Below are 20,633 nucleotides of genomic sequence, written 5' to 3'. Positions count from 1 at the left end.
TGCAAAGTCAGGGACAGTAGCTCATTGGTTACTGCACTTAGTCATCCAATAGCACTTCATTGATAGGTTTGATTGGTGGACTATTCTCATACCTGCTTTCTGGTGGTCCTGTGGGAGTCTTGATCACTGATGAACATGGTGTAAAGGGGAAAAAAATATACAGACATACATGGACTACAGCTGATAGTGTGTTTGTAATGTTTTGGCTGATTGGTGTAAAAAACATGGAAATAAACAATTTGTTTTATAAAAATGTCATTCTTGACAGACTCTAAAGGCCTTTACATGAACAATTAAGTGATCTATCTATACACTGAGCACGTTATTGTGCTTTTTTTTTGGAGGGCAGATAATCAATTTTGATTGTTTTATCTGCCCTCTGTGGTTTTCTTTATTTACCTAAATGCTCTAAATTATATATATATATTTTTTGTGAGCAGCCAAACAAGAACTCCACCACTTCAAGAAGTCACTTAGTCAATTTTTATATTTGCATTAGGGAAAAAAATCAAAAGACAAAGTGTCTAAATGATAAAAAACGAGCTCTGTCCTGGAAAGCCGTTTTTCAGACAAGGTTTCTCAGGCACATTGTACACTATCTGATGCCATTGCAAAATATTTTCAAGTTAGTGCTTCATATTTTAGTTAATTTGTACTAGTTGGAACATGAAATAAAATCACCTATAGTTTTTTTTAACTGTACTTATCTAAGAAATATAACTAAGGAAGGACACATTTTAACACATTCGAATGTTAGCAGACGGGTTATATACTCTTGAAAGTTTTCAGATTTCTTTGTTAATGTTAACAGGAGTAACAATAGTGAAATTCGAATGAACTACACCCTAACGAAACATACACACACAAACATCTTGTATCTGTGAATTGTGGAGACATTACATAGACTTCCATTCATTTTCCATTAAATATGTCTTCAGATTAAAATGAAATATTTTCATTGTTGGGACCAGTTGCTCACACAACTCTATATCGGCCATTACAGAGGGGTGTTGTCTACATGTGACGTAAGCCCTTCCCAGCAGTCTTTTTTGTTTGCACATGCGCAGTGGGCGCTCAACGCAGGTCCTTTTCTCTGTGAGTGTGACTCGAGGAGCATCGCGAGGAGTAAGAGCTGTTTATTAATATACTCATAACAGTTTTATATAGTTACTTCTACTTTCCGAAGTGGCTATATTTCACCCCGAAGCAATACACTACATGTCTGGTTGCTTTCCCTGCCGCTGTGATGTGTTTGAGGCGTTTTTCGTCTTGTTTTCTGACCGCGTGTCTTGGCCGAGCGCTAAAGCTAAACCCCGCTAGCAACTCGCGGCTAAAGCTGCAGTCCCTGCTTCCAAAACCTAGCTCTAAACGGCGTTCAATACGTCTGTCGTACAGTACGAGGAAGCTGATCGGCTGTTGTAATTCACATGTTTAAAGCGGTTGTGTATCATATTAACGTAAAGGCACGGTATTAATATTAACATAAACAGACTAGCTGTTATGAAATCGGCTGTTCTTCCAGCGTTAAAGTTACCCGATGAACTTGTAGATACATAAATAAAGACGAATGACTATTGGAGCGAGATTCACTAATCTGGTGTAAAGCCTAACGTACTGCAGACAAGTGGGTCCAAACACCAGGAAGATTCAGTGCCCGACCGTAATTACTCTGAGCGGCTTGATTCTAAATGCACTGCAAGAGAAGTCCTAAGTCCAGATTCCGTTGTTATCATCAATACATTTAAACATTTTAAAGGAACACAGCTCCTACATCCCCATACCTGCTATTTTATCTTCGTCTTCTGTGGTGGTATGCAATAACGATGCCCACTAATATTTTATCCAGGCTGCTTCGTTTGCTGAGTCTTTCAGACATCGGTATATGGCCGAGTATCTGGTGTTTGAAAAGCAGTACACACTTGTAGCACTTCACTCAAGCGTTTCATTACAGAAACAGTGAAATTATATAGTATTGTTTTCTATATTTGAACCCAGTGGACTGTTATGAATATTGGATGAGATTTCAACAGTTACTGTATCAATTTTAACACAGTAAGGGCTTGGCAACTCTTTTGGTGCATCCCTGGGGGACCACAACAAGGTCTGGGAAGCACTGATTTTTGTGTTATCCTATCATTTCTAGAAAGCTGTCACTATAGAAAGAGGGGCACATACTCTGGGCAAGTTTCGCACCCTAAAGTAGGACCTTTTAGGAAAGTCTTGTAATGGCTGAATTTTTGTCACCCTTTCAGAATTAAAGATGCAGCTCTTTCTCCGTGCACAGAACATTCACACCCTTGAGGTGACAGGACAGGAGACTGTCCAGGACATTAAGGTGAGAGATTTTAATTTGTATGTAATACATTGATTCTGACTGCATTTGACAGAACATGTGTGAATATTGATTATCTTTATCTGTTTTATAGGCCCATGTCCAGACTTTAGAGGGATTGTCTGTTGAGGAACAGGTGCTCTTGCTGGCTGGTACCCCACTTGAAGATGATGCTACACTTGTGAACTGTGGCATCTCGGAGCACTGCACTCTGGAGGTGGTTGGCAGGCTTTTGGGAGGTGTGTAGTGTGCACTAGTAAACTTACATATTCAAGCTTGCTCGGAGCCTAAACTTTTTTTTTTTTTTGTGTATCCTAAACTTCAGATTCTATTTTTTATTTGTAATGAATTTAATGGAATAGCTCAAAATGAGCCAACTTGCCATTCATTTGGGTTTAGGAGAAAAATGAGCAATCTTGCAGGCTCATGCCTAAGCTTAATTTTTTTTGTTCTCCTAGGCAAGGTACACGGTTCCTTGGCTCGTGCTGGTAAAGTACGGGGACAGACACCAAAGGTGAGTGACTTTATAAAAAAAAAAAAAAAAAGGTAAAATGAGATTTAAAAGTTCACTACAGCCAATAATTCATACGGTGTTTCATTTGACTATTTTTCAAACCTGGGGCTGACTGCCCTGCACCTTCCCCCTGCTCCCAGAAAACTATCTCCCCATTAACAGCCCATTATTGGGTTAAAGTAGGTGTTTTAAAGCAGGAAAAGTACCAAAATGTGTTGGGCCTCCAGGACCAATGTTGACCTGGGCCTCCAAGTTAAAGTTTGAGATGATGTGGTTAAAATAAGTGACATCAACAAATTCTCTCATGCGCTCTTCAGGTGGATAAACAGGAGAAGAAGAAAAAGAAGACAGGCCGTGCTAAGCGTCGCATCCAGTACAACCGTCGCTTTGTAAATGTGGTGCCCACCTTCGGCAAGAAGAAGGGCCCTAATGCCAACTCCTAAACAGTCTGAAGGAGAAACTTGTTCATAATAAAAAGTTACAGCTTGAACAAAAACCCTGTTTGATTTGCCTTAAATGTTTGGATTTATGGGTGAGAGAAGAGTCATACAAAAACTCAACTGTAGTATGTTTATTGCAAAGATTAACACAAGCAGCCTCACAAACATCCTTTAATGGTTAGTCTTTGAAGTAAATGTAGCTCCATGTGCACAATTAAACAATGCATGCTCATTTACACAGATACCAATGAATTAATCAATGGACACCAGCTCAACCTCAAAAATAAGTTTAGCATTTGGTGGAATTCTGGTTGAAAAGCAGTTAAGGCAAAGTACACATGAAATATGGCAACATTATACAAACAGTCATAAATCTAAAGCTACATTATAGGTGTTACAGCTGGTATAATGAAGTAAATACATGATGAGGAAATAACTAGTATATTGTATTTTAAAAGAGCAATGTATTTATTGTACTACATTAAAATTAACCAGGGTGTGTCAAGGAAAAACGCATATGTGAAGTACTGGTACTGAAAACAGTGCTACTGCCAGTATGATGTTTGAGAAATGTCTGTTCTGGAGTGGGATAGTAACCACTGCCCAATCAATAGGATATTTTTAATAATGGCAGCTCATTTTTGCCTCTAGCTAGCATAGGTCAATATTTAATGTATATCAAATGGAATGTACATATTTCTGGATAAGTTATTTAAATACAACATTTTGGTTATGAGGTCTATATCTCCTACCCTGTGTTATGTAGTGACATCCTCCCCCCCGATTACTCAGGTCAGACTCATTACATGCATAATATGCAAAGTCAGATTTTTCTGTATATAGTTCTATAGGTTCTTAGGATTCTGCTGATACCACATGTCTTAGCTATCCAATTAAAAACATATCTCCCAAATTAGTAACTCTACAGGAGAATGAATAAACCGTTCCAAAAACAGGTGGAGCTTGCATTAAAAAAAAAATCTACCATATACTGTCGTAACTCACAAACACTTTCTCCAAAGGTTACATTACTTAACATGCTTGATCCCTACTGGAGCTGGAGGATATGATTATGATATGGTGCAAACAAAAGCCTAATGGGCGATGTAATAAACTTACGCAACACAGGATTGGCCTATCGAGTTTGTTTGCAGGTACTGACTGATGCCTAGAGTCAGATTCTATGATAATGATGGCATATTAAAAAATAAAAAGACAAAAAAACACATGACCACCATTAAGTAGCTGTACCAACCTTAATGTCCAATCATTAAACTTCAGTGGTTTGTCTACAGGGGCACTTCCTAAGTACATTAACAAAAAACAAACAAACAAAACCCCAATAGTCACTAGGCACAATTCACATTTTCAACATGAAAATCTCAGCTCTATCTATTTGTATTACTTAAATAAACCATGTAGACTAAAATTTAAGCACATATTTATTACCTGTTAAAAGTTTGGAAACAGATAAAAAAATAAAAAAAATAAAACCTGACTGCTGCCACAGCAATTCATTCATCCATTTTACAAGAACAGGGATATTGCCAACCCTTAAAATATAGCTGTTCATTGATTCTTTAAAATCATCCTAGACTGTACATTCAGCAAGAGCACTGAAATTTGTACTGTGTCTGCAAAGAAACCGTTGGTGCATCACATGCGGCACGTGTCGGAAATACACTCTCATCGTATTTTTGCACTTCACGTTACTGCTGTGGTGCACATGACCTACGTGAAAGTCCACATTGATTAATATAGCAGCATATTGCGTGCAGCATGGCACTGCACATGTTGTGTCACATTTACTGTATCTGGTGTGAAATCAGCCTTACAGAGCTCCTTTAAACACCCTGCTGAACATTGACAACAGAAAAAGCAAAAAAGGATACTTAGAATCTGGAAGACCCTTTTTACCATAAGCCCACTCTGGCTCGATTTCCAACCGTGCAGTCTCACCTTTACTCATTGTCAGGAGGCCTTCATCCCACTGCAGATGTAAAAGCAAGTCAAGTCAATATTTTGAGGGGGCTAACCATCCACATACTGAAAGACTTTATCATAATGAACAGCACAAGAACTCACCCCTTTGATAACTTTGCCCATTCCAACCTTAAAAGAAAGTGGTTTGGCCTGTTTCTTCTTCCGGGCACCTTTAAGGATGGTTTAGTCAGTTACTGTTTGCCCAATAATTCACTCTTCTTTTTAACAAAACCACACATCCCTGGTAGCCTACTGTAAAATAGCATTTAAAGTTTAAATTTTACTTTAAATATCTGCAGTCCCACCAATTTGTGTATTATAGTAGAATACATAAACAAAATGTACAATCAAAAGCAACAAATGTTACAAATAATTGCAATAAAGTACATTTCTAAACTGTAATTATGGTTTATCACAGTGGTTCAGTGCCAGTCCTGAAAACCCCACTACGGAATTTTTAATTTTTGGTAATTTCCCCTCATTGAACGCATCCCAATCCAGGTCAAACTATTTAACAAGCTCTTAGGGAGTATCCTACAAACAGGTTTTCTCAGTTTCACCAGAAAAATTACACCTCAAATCAGATGTGTCCAGTAGAAAGTAGCAGAGGATCAGTCCTCAACTCTTGTCTTATATCCTGAAGCTAACTTTAGTGAAACAGGTCCTAGGTGTGCTGGGTCAGTTTTATTCAGCAACAAAAAAAAACAAAAACATTAAGAACAGGGTCACCAGGACTGACTGACTTTGGCAACCCATGGTTTAAGTATCTATTCTCAGAGGCCGTATTGTAATGAGAAAGCATCAGAATACACACCGGTAGGAATGTTGGTGTCAAACACTGTGCCATCCACTAGTGTGCCAGTGTACCAACACGCCACTGTATCTCCCTTTTTGGGAAAGTTGGCCTTGTCTCCTTTCTTAAGCACTGATTTCGTGAATTTTGGAGGACCCTATTCAGAAAAAAAAAAAGCTATGAAACATTTTAATTATAATTAAATCAATTTTGACATCAAGTGGCACATGGTTCATCTGTACTTTATGAATGTCAGAATGTGTCATGCACTAATGACATACCTCATCTACTTCAGCTTCAGTTTTTGTCTCTTTGGACTTCTCCTCAATTTTCACAGCTTTCATCTCCTGGGTAACCTCCTCTGCTTCTGTGCCTTTAAACCTCTGCCAGAAACACCTTGGTTAATCCCAGACAATGACAATTTTATACAGTTTAAGGAACAATAACTAAGCAATCAGTCATTTTCTTCACTTGTTAATACAACAGCCATTACCATGACACTTAGTGGTCAGGATGTATTAGTTGCCTCATGTGAGGAAAGCATTAATTCGTAGCCCTTTTCCACCAACGTTGAAATTATCCGTTCCTGTTTGCTAACCCAATGTAAATTTATTCCTGAACAATAAAATGGGTGTTCCCAGCTGGATAGTAAAGACTAGTTGGGGAAATACACTGTAAACATGGAATGGCTGAGGTGTGTTTTAAGTTTGAGGAGAAGGCAGTTGAATGGAGTACTGTGTTTGGAACTGGTGTCAAAGTATGTGCATTAACAGTGACAGTGGGGCTACGTATAGCCTTGGTCACCAGGGAGGCAAGTGTGGGTTTTTTGGTTAAAAGTATGATAGAGGGCTGTAATGCTAGCTTGGAGTAGGTTGACTTGGGATGCCAGACTGCACTGAGGATTGCAGAGATGTCGTAGGTTTAATTCAGGGAAATACTGACAAAGGGATAGCTGTTTGCTGATCAGATCACGAATGGCCACAGCAAACCTAGGATTTAAATGTTCAATGCTCCATGATGTGGTGGCAGATAGAAAGAGGGGCTGGCTCTATGTGAGACACTAATGGATTGGCATAGAATATACCACACCTTATCTTGCATATGATTATAATTACTTAAATCTCGTGTAAGCTGAACTTAATATATAAACAAACAATACATAATGTCCTATCGTTGTTACATTTTGGTGGTAAAAACAACTGATTGCTCCTTTAACATATTAATAACATCAAAAGACACTGGTCACAATTTGGCATTTGCTTACCTTGCTCTCAAAAAGCTGGTTGTAGGCAAGAATAAGCTGCTCCTTTTTCACAGTTTTGGCAACATTTTTAATATTTCCCAGAAGTTTGTGCTCAGCAAGAAACTAAAATCAAAGAGAAACGACAAACAACCGTGTTTTAAATAATCTACCTCCATTTTATTTCTAATCTGATGCGAGTATCATCAGGAATTTGTATGAAGCTGAGGTTTGCTTCTTTAAATAATACTCCGTTCCACCTTAAATGCTGCAGCTATTTCATTAGCGCTTGTATGGGACCAGAAGCATAATAGAACACTTGTTAAGGTAGAACAGAAATTTTAAACAAGACGCTCGTTCACTGGTAAAGCAAGCACTACAAATATACTCTTTGGGCTGTTAACATGCAGAAAACGAGGACAGAGCCTGTTTAAATACTGCTTCACAAGCATGTACTGGGAGAAGCCACTATAGTCAATCTGCTGCAAAGCAAAGAGTAAAACACAGACTCCTCAGTGGAAATATTAACACTTCATACCGAATGGGACCCGTTATCCTGGATAAACTTGATTAAATCTTTTTTTGGTACATCGTCACTATTCAGTTTCTCATCGCTCCATTCTCGTGTGGGTTCAGCAGCCATCTTCAAACTTCTCGACCTTTCACTCGAGGCGTGTGGGAGTCTAAGAGCCAATCAGGTTCCTTTATTCCCCTCCCGCGTCTACTGCGGGATTCAACGATTCAGCTGCTTCGAAATTTATACCACGTGTCCATATATCAGAATAATAAACACAGATCAGCCATAACAACAAAGCCTCCTTCTCATTTCTGCAATGCAGTGCTACTGGAGATATTAATCCCCTTGGTGTCACGACTGGACTGGGAATTATTCCACTAACAGAAACACCGAGCCAGTGTCCAGTGGAGATTGTCTGTAATAAATTATGAAGGGCTAGAGGTGCCTAGCATGGGTCATCGATCTTATGTACAAACCCAGTAAACAATTAGCCGTTGATTCAACGTTGAAATAACGCAATGACTGCCGTCTAATCAACGTTCTCTTAAGGTTGAAAATGAAAGTTGAAAATACGTTCAAACACAGACATTGAAAAGACGACTATTAGACGTATTTTGGACGTCCATTGACGTTATTAATTGGTTCCGAAATAAATTGTATAAAACGCGTTTTGGACGTCCACTGACGTTATCGATTGGTCACCACTTAACTAACTTATTAAAATGGATTTTGGACGTCCATTGACGTTTAAAATATGTCCTTGACGGACAGACTACTTTTTGACATATTTTGAAGGCCCAGGGACGTTCCTTGTTTACTGGGAAAGGTTGGCGTGGCTGTGAGTTTTCATTCCTAATAAAAGCAAAATTCAGTTTAATCAGTCTCAGCTGATAAATAGTTATACAAGGTGTACTCCCATTTGGTTGGAATCAAAACTTGCAGTCGTCTACCTTTTGGTGGGTGGGGGAATACACCTTGCAAAAAACTCACATTCAGTCACAATTTTTTTTATTAGACTGTGGGGGGAAACTGGAGCACCCAGAGGAAACCCATGCGGACACAGGGTGTACATACCAAACTCATCATAGTCACCCAGAGCAGGGCTTGAACCCACAACCCCAACCCCAGGATGCTGGAGCTGTCTGACACAACCTGCTGTGCCTCTGTACTGCACTAGTTTGAAACAGGTTTTCATGCAATTTAACAGTGAATTCCTTTTGAAATTATTTGTATGGTTCCTTCTTCATTCCCAGAACACACATAAAATGTAGAATTACAGGTAAAAGTGATTTTGGATATTAAATTAAATTCTATGAAGACTCCTTTGTAGTATTTGTAGTAACCTATAAAAATTGAACAGCCTAAAGGCATTTTCATACCAAATCAGTTTACAGGTGAAAAACACGTCAAGTTTTATCTGTCTTTCACACAGAGTCTGAAACTGATGGTGGTACTTTCAAGGGTACATATTTGCATATTTGTACCTTTAATTAGGGAACATTATTGTACCTTATTTTATTATAACTCTAGATTTTAAAATTCTGTTAATTTCATATGCCCAGTTTCATATACAGGACTTTTATTATGTTTTTATATGACACAGTTCTATACTAGAAGATTACAAACATTTATCTCTCCTTCCGGAGAAGAGAATGTAATGTACCTTTAAGGAACAAAACTGGACTTTTACACACTGTTGTAACTTTAAAGATACATTTACACAGTTTGTACCTTTAGTGACCAATATTGTACCTCTACCCTACCTTTTTTTCTGAGAGTGTACACACTAGAGGCCGACAGAGTGTCAGAAATGCATTCCTCAATTGTACCTCGGTTAGGACTCAGTGTCGACTCTGATGGACTACAAATGTGCCTGAATGCAGTTAAACACTCTTTCAAGCGTCTAAAAATTTCAAAGGTTTCAACGGTTGCTGCAGCTGACTCTGAAATGGAGGCACGTCAACCAGCAGAAGCAAGCATGGGCAGCAACACTGTCTAGTGGGTATAAGCACCTTTAGGGCAAGGTACTTGCTGTTTGGCCATACGCTTACATAGACAACTGTTTGCGTTATGGACAAAATTGTACACATACTTGCATATTTGTTAATGGAGGCTCACACTAGAGGGCAGACCAGAGAAAGATTCAGGTAATTGCAGATTTGGCTCAGACACAGCCTTCTTCAAAACTTTCCACCATTGTGATGCTGTTGATTGCCTGCACTGCCCCTAACAATTACGCGTGTACTGGACCTTAAGTAGGGCGGCACGGTGGCGCAGCAGGTAGTGTCACACAGCTCCAGAGGCCTGGAGGTTGTGGGTTCGATTCCCGCTCCGGGTGACTGTCTGTGAGGAGTTTGTGTGTTCTCCCTGCGTGGGTTTCCTCCGGGTGCTCCGATTTCCTCCCACAGTCCAAAAACACACGTTGGTAGGTGGATTGGCAACTTGAAAGTGTGTGAGTGAATGTGTGTGTCTGTGTTGCCCTGTGAAGGACTGGCGTCCCCTCCAGGGTGTATTCCTGCCTTACGCCCGATGATTCCAGGTAGGCTCTGGAACCCCCGCGACCCTAAATTGGATAAGCGGTTACAGATAATGGATGGATGGACCTTAAGTACGTGTAGCATTTATTTTCTGAGGATGTGCACAACCTATGCACGATACTTAGGGCAGCCATGATACGAACACGTAGTTAACAGCAAGTGTATTTCTTCCTTAGGGTAGAAACTAGTGATGTGTCGGTCGCGAACGAACCGGTTCAAAGAGCCGGCTCTTGTAAGTGAATGATGAGAGCTGGTTCACGTCTAAGACCGAGCCATTTTTTTCTAAGGCTTGTCATTCAACCAATCAGAGAACAACAAGCAAAAGAAGACCCACTGAGCTTGTGGCATTCAAAGGCCTCAGTTTACCCACGGTTTGTCAAGGTAATGGCAGGGTGACTGTGTATTGTAGTGACATCAGTACCCTCTGAAAGGATCTTTTCAAAAACTGGGCAGATATTAACAGAGAGAAGAAACCGGATCAACCCCTCCAAGCTGAGACACTTGGTTTTCCTGAATGCCAATCTGCCTTCCAAAAAATAGTCGAAGAAAATGTTAAATCAGTTAAATGTTTGTTGACAGTTGTGGTTGTGTTAATCACTATCGTTGAATGCTGCTGTTTTGCACTTTGTTGAGTATTTGTTTATTTTATTACCCAGAAATGGATGATTATTTAATTTAATGAGCTATATTGTAATACCTACCTTTTGGGTTCCATTGGCTGTATTTCAGAGTTTACAAGTGATTTTTTTTATTAAGATGTTTAAATAAAATTCCAGTTATTTATACAACTGAATGTGTGAGTGCAATCAGTGAGTTATTACAAGACAGACATAAAAACAATTGGCCATTGCAACACTATTTATTATTTTTAATATTGAACAATATTATTTTGTCCATATAGTCATGTAAAATGTAGGTAATATTATCCGGTACCAGTGAAAATAAGTGGTAAAACAAAGAGCCATTTAGGAGCCGAAAGAGAAGAGCTGGCTCCCCAAAAAGAGCCGAAATTCCCATCACTAGTAGAAACATGCTTCAAAGACTACTGACGTGCAGACTGACCAATTAAATATTTACAGAGAAGGTTATCGACTAATAACGGTAGCTCTACAGTCAGACCGTCCAATCCGAAGAGTTTAGGCTACTTCACCACGCCCCCTCCTCACTCCGAACCAATCGGAGTAGGGAAGGTCGGGACTAGTTTGTGAACGAAGCGCTTCTTGAAGTTCTATGTAAGCTCTAGAAAAACAAAATCCCGGACGTTTGTGAAATTCCGCCCGGACATTTTTTAAGTCTACAAAGGAGGACATATCCGGGTAAAAGAGGACATCTGGACGTCTACGTAGGGTGCTACAGTGAGAGTTAAGTTTTCTATAATCAACTGTCATTGTGAGCCAGCTCTCTGGAGTCAGGAGTCACTTCTATAAATGGTTCTTCATTCAAATTCCACCAAGAATGATTTAGAGACCACACACCCCAGCATTTACTGCCACAGAACTGCGTGCGACGAGTTTGTGCAGCGGGGTAGAGCATTTGCAGAACGTTGGCCAGGCATTGACATTTGCGTTTGCCACAGGGCGGTAGACACATACGCATACAGCATGCGCATTCATAAGCTCCAGGTCTATTGTGGCCTTTGACTTGTTTGTAGGATTCTGTGCGGCGAAGTTATTAATTTCTCAGCGTGTGAAATGCCATGAGGCGTGTGAACTTGTTGAAATGCGTGTGTCTCTCGCTCAGTGCTTGAGGCTTGAGAGCCCTGCTTTTTTTTGTTAATTATATTCAACTGTACACAATATCAGTAGGTTAAATATAGAAAGAAATATATCTTTTTAAGTATACTCCTTATTTCCTTTTCTTATTTATTTTATATCAAAAATTAAAGCAGTTATCATGACGAGAATTTAATATCAACACATGTATAGACAGAAATCTTACTATGTTTACTAACTCAAAATATTGACATATGTCACGCCCTCGTCCTGTCTGGTCTGTTTTTCCCGCCATGTGCTCTCTAAGCATATGGCTCTGTTTGGTATTGTCCTTGTCTCCACCTTTGTGCCGCCTCCTTGTCCGTCATCCTCGTTATCTCTTTCAGGTGTGTCTCGTCTGTTCGTGTATTTAAGTTCCCTGGTGTCACTTGCTTGTATCGGTCATTTGTTTTGTCTCCTACTCATGTCATTTTGTTAGAATTCCTGGGTCTATTTATGTTGTTTCATGTTCTCGTTCCTAGTCATGTTCTTTCCTCGCTTCGTGTTTGCCCTCAAGTTCGTTTGTGTTTGTTTTGTTATTTTCATTCTTGACAGAATGACCGATCCAACAAAGGACGCAGCTAGCACGGACTGTTTTTTCAAGGAGACGTTCAAGAAAGTACAGGAGTCTAAGGGGATCAACCTGCTACTTTGCAGTCCTTTATGGGAGTTCCCCCCGAGTTTGAGGGGACTTCAAACTGTGAAGGTTTTCTGCTTCAGTGTCGCCTGTACTTTAACTACCTGACTGTTCCTTCGCCACATGAATTTGTGAAAGTAATGTTTATGAGATCCCTTCTCAAAAGCAAAGCATTGAAGTGGGCTGATCCAGTGCTGGGAGAGAAAGCCCTGCATCTTACTGTGGAGACTTTTAGTGAACTATTGAGAGCCAGATTCTCCCAATCTACTCCGGAGGACATCTCTGCAGGACCCTCTGCTCCCGAGGACTACCCCCTCAGATCCGGGGAAATTTGAGGCTTGAGGGCTGGTGCTGTTAGCCTCAAACTCCTAGACAAAGGAGATGAGGCTAACAGGCTTCAAGAAATTCCACAAGAGTGCGCCCAGCAGACTTCCTAAGCCGTCAACAGCTCCCGCACGTGCCTGTCGAGTAGCCGAAGCCCATGTCTCCAAGGGCGATTCCGCAGGACTTCCCACTCCAGATCCAGCGAGGGTGGCAATCCAGGCCACTCCAGATCCAGCGAGGGTGGCAATCCAGGCCACTCCAGATCCAGCAAGGGTGGCAATCCAGGCCACTCCAGATCCAGCAAGGGTGGCAATCCAGGCCACTCCAGATCCAGCAAGGGTGGCAATCCAGGCCACTCCAGATCCAGCAAGGGTGGCAATCCAGGCCACTCCGAATCCAGAGAGGGCGGCGCCTCCAGCCGCTCCGGTCCCAGAGAATGCGGCTTCCACGGCCGCACCTGCTCCCGACAAGGCGGCTTCCACGGCCGCACCTGCTCCAGAGAAGGCGGCATCCGCCGCACCTGCTCCAGAGAAGGCGGCATCGGCTGCCCTGCTCCAGAGAAGGCGGCATCCGCCGCACCTGCTCCAGAGAAGGCAGCATCCGCCGCACCTGCTCCAGAGAAGGTGGCATCCACCGCACATACTCCAGAGAAGGCGGCTTCCTCAGCCGCACATGCTCCTGAGAAGGCGGCTTCCTCAGTCCTCTTCTGCCTCTGTGACTGTGGCTACGGCCACTTCTGCCCCTGTGACGGTGGCTACAGCCACTTCAGTTTGTGTCCCTAAATCGGCCCAACGGACTTCCAGGCCGATTCCCAGAACTGTGCCCAGGCTGGTCCCTTGGACTTCCCCACAGACAGTCCTGCCAGTCCTGGGCACCCCCCAGTTGTTTTGGTTCCTGTGTCTGTCCCTGTCCTGGTTCCGGTTTCTGTCCACGTTCCTGTGCCTGTGTCTGCTCTCATTTTTGTTCCTGTCCCTGTCACTGTGTTCTTGTCTGTGTCCGTAAACATCCTGGTCCCTGTTCCCCTGCCAAGTCCGGTCCAGTCCCCGTTTCAACCCTCTGTCCTGCCTCATGTCCATTCCGAATTCTCCATTCCGTCACCTGTCCCATCTCCTGTCCAGTCCCAGTACCCAGTCACCTACCCAGTTTCCTGTCTCATATCCTGCCCTGTCTCTAGCTCAGTCCCAGTACCCGGCCTCAGTCCCATCATCTGTCCTGTCTCCCGTCCAGTCCTTGTTCCTGTCCAGTGTTTAATCCAATGTTAAGCACCCTATCCAGTCTCATGTGTCCACTCCCGTCCAGTCTCATGTGTCCACGCCTGTCCAGTCTCATGCGTCCACTCCCATCCAGTCTAGTCCTTTCCAGTCCCAAGTCCCGTCTCCTGTTAGTTCAGTCAATCAGTCATCGGTCTTGTCCTCAGTTCAGTCTTCTGTTCCCGCTCAGGTTTTGTCTCCAGTCCGTTCTTCTATTCATTCCAGTGCTTTGCCACCCGTCTATAGTTCTTTCTTGTCTCCATTTCTAGATTCTTCACCTGTTTCTCCCCTTTGTCCGTCTTCTGTTCTGTCCAGACTCTAGTCTCTTGTTTCTAGTTATATGTCTCCAGCCTCATTTCCTGTGTCTGTTCCTGTTTTGTCCTGAGTCCTGTCTCCAGTTGGTTTCCTGTCTTGTTTTCCGTGCTTCCCTCCTCTGCCAGCTCCTGGGGGGTCTAGGTTACGTGCCCTGGGAGTTGCGCGTTCAGGAGGGGACATAACAAACTGCAAGTGCCTCAACAGGACTAACTGGGGGAAAATAAGAAATAACTATTGCTGATACAATCAAGAGAGGAAAAAGTTGTTCTCCTACATTTACAGCTTCTAAGTGCATAGACCATCAGGTCATTCTTTATTGTCTGTAACCTAGGTGACAGTTTCCCATCCTCCAGTCCAAGTAATTTTTTTTTGACAAATTCAAAAGTGCTGGTCAGTCCCTTGAAATAACTGAGATGAAGAACATAAATTAGGCCAAACAATACCAGAAAAGCATCTGCAAGCCTGCAGAAGTGGGTTACCACATCACTCTCCAGGACAATGGAAATTTTCACAGGGTGGTAGTGAACAGGATCATTGACATTTTCACTAACAGTGATAAGTAGAGCAACTGCAACATCTCCAAGGTCTATCAAATTGGGATCATCCTGATGGAAATGAGAAAGAGAGAGAAAGACAAAGGAACATATAATACCACTTTAAAAGTCATTTTAAAAGTTCTTTCTGACATACACTTCCAGAGAGCAGGGGTTCCTCATACAGCCATGGAATGCTACATATTGGTAGCTCCCCTGCTGACTCTCTTCAAGATCAACTCATACAATGACAAGAGGTTAGACTCACCAATAGCAGTACATCGCTGTCTGTCATTTTGTGTTTGATTTTAATTCAAGTGTTATTGGAAAGAGCAACGATTTAACATTCTTCCCATCATGCGTCATATAACAAGTGCTCTGTGTCGTAATGCTTTTTGCTTGCAGGCACCAGTCATGTTTTGTTAAAATGATAATACAATGCAGTTTTAGAGTTTACCAATAATAACATTTTACAGTTTACCTTCTAAATTGCACTTAATGCAATTTTTTCATATGTTGTCACTTTTTTCTGACATCTTGTAAATTGTAACAGAAACAATGTGTATGAAATTATGTTTCAATAATACATTTAATAATAAACACGTTTTATTACAGAGAGCATAACTAGCCCTGTTTAATTATATGTGGTGAAGCATTTGAAACAAATAGTAAAAAACATTGTTTTGACAGTTCGATTGCACCATTTACTAAATGTAAATATTGGACTATTTAAGGAGAAATGGAAAAAGTCTAACAAGAAGCTGATGAATAAGAAGTTCACTTTTTATGCTGTATTTAGTTAAACATAGCACAGTTCATCTGGAATGAATGTGACAGTACAAGTATAAGACTTACCGTGGATGTCTTGTAAAAACCTAAGACGTCCTCACGCAGCAAGACCGGCAGAGCACGAAGAACTGTACTTCGCCTTGTGTGGACATCATGTAATTCCTAACAAATAATCCATCCATCCATTATTTGTAACCGCTTATCCAATTTAGGGTCGCGGGGGGTCCAGAGCCTACCTGGAATAACTGGGCGCAAGGCAGGAATACACCCTGGAGGGGACGCCAGTCCTTCACAGGGCTCCTAACAAATAATGAAAAACCATGATACACTTATCAGGTCAGTTAATCACACTTGTTAAACAGTGTTCCTGTATATCACACAAAATTCCCCCATAAACAAAAAACTCCTAACCTGTTCATCATGCACCTTCAAAATGTCACCAAGAGCATCTGAAACTCACCCTGTCTTGGAAGCTTTTTGCCAGAACATGGTCATCAAACGAGGTGTGTGGTGATGTAGTTGTGCATAGAACTTGTTGGGCAAGTTTTGGTTTGTGATCCTCTGAAACTCTGCATACACCTTTAGTTGACAAAAACATTCCAATGAGATATATATATATATAAACATATATTTTACAGTGTATATATCACTGGACAAAATAAATACCTCAGCCTCCATACGCAGGGCAGGCCAGGAAGGAATTGTTTAACTGATGGGCTGGTGGTGACAATGATCTGAGGGTTTCAAGGGTTACTTGGTTGTGTCCCTGTGGAACGTTTGGTAAGAAGTTGACTTCTGCACACTTTGGTCCCTTTATGTTTGAGTGTGATGGTTCATTTTCAGGATTGGTCCGACTTCTTTTCCCAGCATTAATATAATTTATATTACAATAATTTCTATCATTTATTAATTCATAATTTGATTTAGTACACAATATACTTTGATTCGGTCCTTATATTGGACTGAGGTCTGATCAAATATGTTAAATGCGACCTGAGCTGAAAGTGTTCTAGATTTTGTAAGAACAACAGCTGAACACATCTCTACTTTTTATCTTAGATTATTCATACATTTTTAATACTACATTTCAAGACACAAATACACAAAACTACTAAGATTTAAAATCCACTAAGTCTGTCCTAATGGAATGTGTGTACAATACAGGTAATAAATAAGAATAATGTCATAATGCTTTATTTAATAACGTCAGTATTCTTTTAATTCTGAGGCTACATTATCTTGAACATAAATGGGAAAAGAACTTCCAAAGATCTTAATTCATGAAAACAATCATGCTTGAAAACACTCAAAAGTAGAGGGCAATACGAATCATGAACAAACTGTAAAAGTCATAACAAGGCGATATTTGAAAAGTTGAATAAACCAAACTTTTATCTTTGATTTTGCCTTCCCTTCCCTTCCCTCCCCTCCACTCTCTCTCTCTCTCTCTCTCTCTCTCCCTCCCACCCTTCCTCCCTCTCAGTTACCCTCACTTCCTCTGCCGGTCTCTCCCTCCCTCGCTCGCATGCTCTCTCCCACCCTCTCCTTTTCTATCTCCCTTCCCCTCAGCTGGTCTCTCTCTCCCTCCCTTGCTGCTCACTCTCTCACTCCCTCCATCGATACACAACCCCGTGTCTCAAATGCAGTGGTCGTAGCTATCATTTTTAAAATATATAAACATATCACGCATGCCTAGAGAGGAAGGCTGTCTATTCAACCAGTCTGAACCAAGTATACATTGCAAACAAATAACATAAAAAATACTGCTAAGAAATTCACTGAAATCCATTAACCCAGACCATCCACCATCTTGGTTGAAAATTGCACGCAGTGATTCTACGCCTATGACGTCAGACGTCACGGTGCATAAACCTTTAACATTTATATTCAGGTAAATCCATCATAAAAAGTTAGTTTTACTTAAAACCACAAACAGAACTCTGCTAAATGAAAACATCACAGTTTCACAGCCTCAAAAAGAAGAAATCGTTTAATATAATTGATTTGTTGAAGTGAGTAAAACTTTTTGAAATATTTTAAGTTAGAATCACTCAATCCAGTTAATGAATTTGAACGTTAGGGTTTACAGTGCTGGTAGGTGGATTGGAGACTCAAAAGTGAATGTGTGAGTGAATGTGTGAGTGCGTGTCGCCCTGTGAAGGGCTGGCGCCCCGCCCAAGGGCGTGTTCCCGCCTTGCACCCAGTGATCCCAGGTAGACTCCGAACCCACCGCGACCCTGAAATGGATTAGCGGTTTCAGACAATAAATGAATGAATGTATTTCCATCCTGACCATCACCATTTTATATTCATTTAGAAGTCGTCATTGTGGATAAAGTGGCTCTGAGTTTGAGGTTAAATAAAACACAGCATAGATTTTTAGAGATCTAAATATTTTAGCGTGTCATTTACAACGTCTACTTTAAAAAATTATGGCAGAAATCAAGAGTCATGAAGAATGACTTGAACAGAAGAGGCAGATCAATGGAAGAAGAAAAGCAGTCTGTCACGACTGGACAGAAGGCAGACACTAGCGGTGAGCAGTATAAAGAGTTTATTGGCAACAATCCACAAGGGGTTAACAATAACTAGCACGGGTCGAATATCAGAAACAGTACCTCAGAGTAAATCCAACAGAGTAATCGAAAAGCCAGGCAGAAGGGTCGAATACCGGAAACAAAAAGAACATCCGAGATAATTCAAAAGGGTAGTCGAAAAGCCAAACAGAGTTCATGAACCGGGGAGCAAACAAATCCAAAAGGGGAGAACAAGGACGAAAACCGGAAGACGAGCATAAGGTTGGTAACTTGATTTCAAGACAGACAGGTAAGTAGAGAACGCTTTGTATTCGGAAGTAAATCACGCAATACTCGGCAATGACTGGTGAGTGAGTGATGCTTAAATAGAGAGAGAAGCAGGTGTTCCTAATCAGAACTCTGGTGATTGAGAACGGTGTGGTGTCATGTGATTGTCCGATGAATTCTGGGATCTGGAGTTCAGGGAGGCCTGCGTGACACAGTGAAAGTTCTGAGCACTGCTTCATTACAAATAAAACATGAAAACCACGAGGTTTTAGTGGATTACAGCATTTATTAATAACACAATAATCAATAACAACAATACGATAATTAACATCATTGAAATCAATATTTACAGATTACAGAATTTAATCGATTACATCTATAACATCAATGAAATCAATATTTACAGATTCAAAATTAGGGAATGAAGGGCAAAGGGTCAGGGAAAGGGCTTTCCTTTTTTTTGTATAAGCTACAAATTAATCAATAACTACAATTAAATCAATAAAATCAATATTTACAGATTCAAAATTAGGGAACGAAGGGTAAAGGGTCGGAAATGTTTTTTTTCGGTTCTTTTTTTTTTCTTCTTTTTCTCTTTGAGGCAGATGTTGATGTCCATGTCTCTGTACATCAGCGCTGTACTTCCTCCTTCAGTAGAAAGTGGTGGTCATCATGGAGGAGGAGGCTGTGAATGTCAGAGCCTGGATCACAACTAAACAATAAAACAGCAGCAGAGTAAAAATGACACACTGACCACAAACACAAGCAGCGGTCAGTTCACTTTGATCACATGACATTTTTATAAGAATGAAGAAACATCCCTGTGTGTTCATGACGTACCGTTCCTATCGGTGAGCCTCCTGGTCTGCCTTCGTTCTCGATCGAGTGTCAAGCGCCACCTAACCCTGACCATACATGTGGTCACCAGAAGGCCTAGGAGAAGAAAACCCCACATGAACACACTCTTCATGTCCAACACCACTGTGTCCAATTTGTGAATTCTGCATCCTCGGTTTAGTAGCTGTGTTAAAGCCTGGGTCTGAAGACGCTGAAGGACTCACCACTTGTGTTTCTGCGGCCAGCTTGGTGGACGGTCACCTGCTGGTGACTCTGGAGGTGTGAGGACAGAGGGTGGGCCGGAGGCTGAGATGGAGCTACAACACAACAAGAGCAGAGGGTTCAACAACCAGGAGCTTTTCATCTACTGTGAGTAATGAAATAGTAATTACAATGTAATAACATACCATTCTGTTGTGTGGGTGTGACCTCCTCCATCACCTCCTCCACCTTTTCCTCCACCAGCTTGTCCTCCTCTTTCTCTCCACACTGTTAAACAAAGTTTGCAGTGGATGGTTGTGGAATGAGGGCAATGATATTAGCAGATTTTAATTAAATTCAGCTAATGTAATAATAAAGAAAATCTCACCTCCTCCTCCTCCACCTTCAGCAACATCTGCTCCTCCTTCTCTTCTCTCATAACATCCACCACCTCCTCCAATTTAGACTCCTCCTCCTTCTCTTCCTCTCTGAAGGCCTCCTGTTCCTCCTTCATCTTTTCTTCCACCAACTTCACCTCCTCTAATACGTCCTCCTTCTTCTCCTCCATCACTTTCTCCACCTCCTTCTCTCTGACCTTCATCCTTAGACGCTTGATCTCATCCATAAACTTGTCTTACCCCTTCACTATGAGCTCCACTTTATCCTCTTCCTCCAACACTTTCTCCTCCTCCATTGTGTATTTGTCCTTAGCTCTCGCTTCATGCTCCTCCTCCATCTTCACCTCCTTCACTTCCACCTCCTCCATCCTCTTGTCCCTCTCCTCTACATTTCTCCACCACCACCTCTTCTTATTCTTCCTCTTCTCCTTCTTAGAG

General features: G+C 41.3%; 3 protein-coding genes across 3 annotated transcripts; 1 reads left to right on the top strand and 2 right to left on the bottom strand.

Annotated features, from left to right (window-relative positions):
• Positions 1-1,051: 1,051 nt before the first annotated feature.
• Positions 1,052-3,342, top strand: faua (FAU ubiquitin like and ribosomal protein S30 fusion a). The gene is made up of 5 exons (XM_066676614.1): positions 1,052-1,125; positions 2,253-2,335; positions 2,427-2,571; positions 2,791-2,846; positions 3,164-3,342. Exons 2-5 carry the CDS (start codon positions 2,261-2,263, stop codon positions 3,287-3,289), a joined length of 402 nt encoding a protein of 133 aa, XP_066532711.1. The 5' UTR covers positions 1,052-1,125; positions 2,253-2,260; the 3' UTR covers positions 3,290-3,342.
• Positions 3,343-3,402: 60 nt separating this feature from the next.
• On the bottom strand, positions 3,403-7,997 carry fkbp3 (FKBP prolyl isomerase 3). The gene is made up of 7 exons (XM_066676613.1): positions 7,841-7,997; positions 7,327-7,428; positions 6,344-6,445; positions 6,084-6,219; positions 5,372-5,439; positions 5,179-5,276; positions 3,403-3,593 (listed from the first exon to the last, which is right to left on the bottom strand). The coding sequence occupies exons 1-7, from the start codon at positions 7,943-7,945 to the stop codon at positions 3,539-3,541; spliced, it is 666 nt and encodes a 221-aa protein (XP_066532710.1). The 5' UTR covers positions 7,946-7,997; the 3' UTR covers positions 3,403-3,538.
• Positions 7,998-19,378: 11,381 nt separating this feature from the next.
• LOC136701687 (merozoite surface protein 9-like) lies at positions 19,379-20,404 on the bottom strand. The gene is made up of 5 exons (XM_066676329.1): positions 20,186-20,404; positions 20,004-20,085; positions 19,821-19,913; positions 19,600-19,692; positions 19,379-19,471 (listed from the first exon to the last, which is right to left on the bottom strand). The coding sequence occupies exons 1-5, from the start codon at positions 20,396-20,398 to the stop codon at positions 19,410-19,412; spliced, it is 543 nt and encodes a 180-aa protein (XP_066532426.1). The 5' UTR covers positions 20,399-20,404; the 3' UTR covers positions 19,379-19,409.
• Between the last annotated feature and the right edge of the window lie 229 nt (positions 20,405-20,633).

This window comes from Hoplias malabaricus, chromosome 7, assembly GCF_029633855.1.
Source record: "Hoplias malabaricus isolate fHopMal1 chromosome 7, fHopMal1.hap1, whole genome shotgun sequence".
NCBI classification, from domain to species: Eukaryota; Metazoa; Chordata; class Actinopteri; order Characiformes; family Erythrinidae; genus Hoplias; species Hoplias malabaricus.
This window is presented reverse-complemented; position numbering and strand designations above follow the sequence as displayed.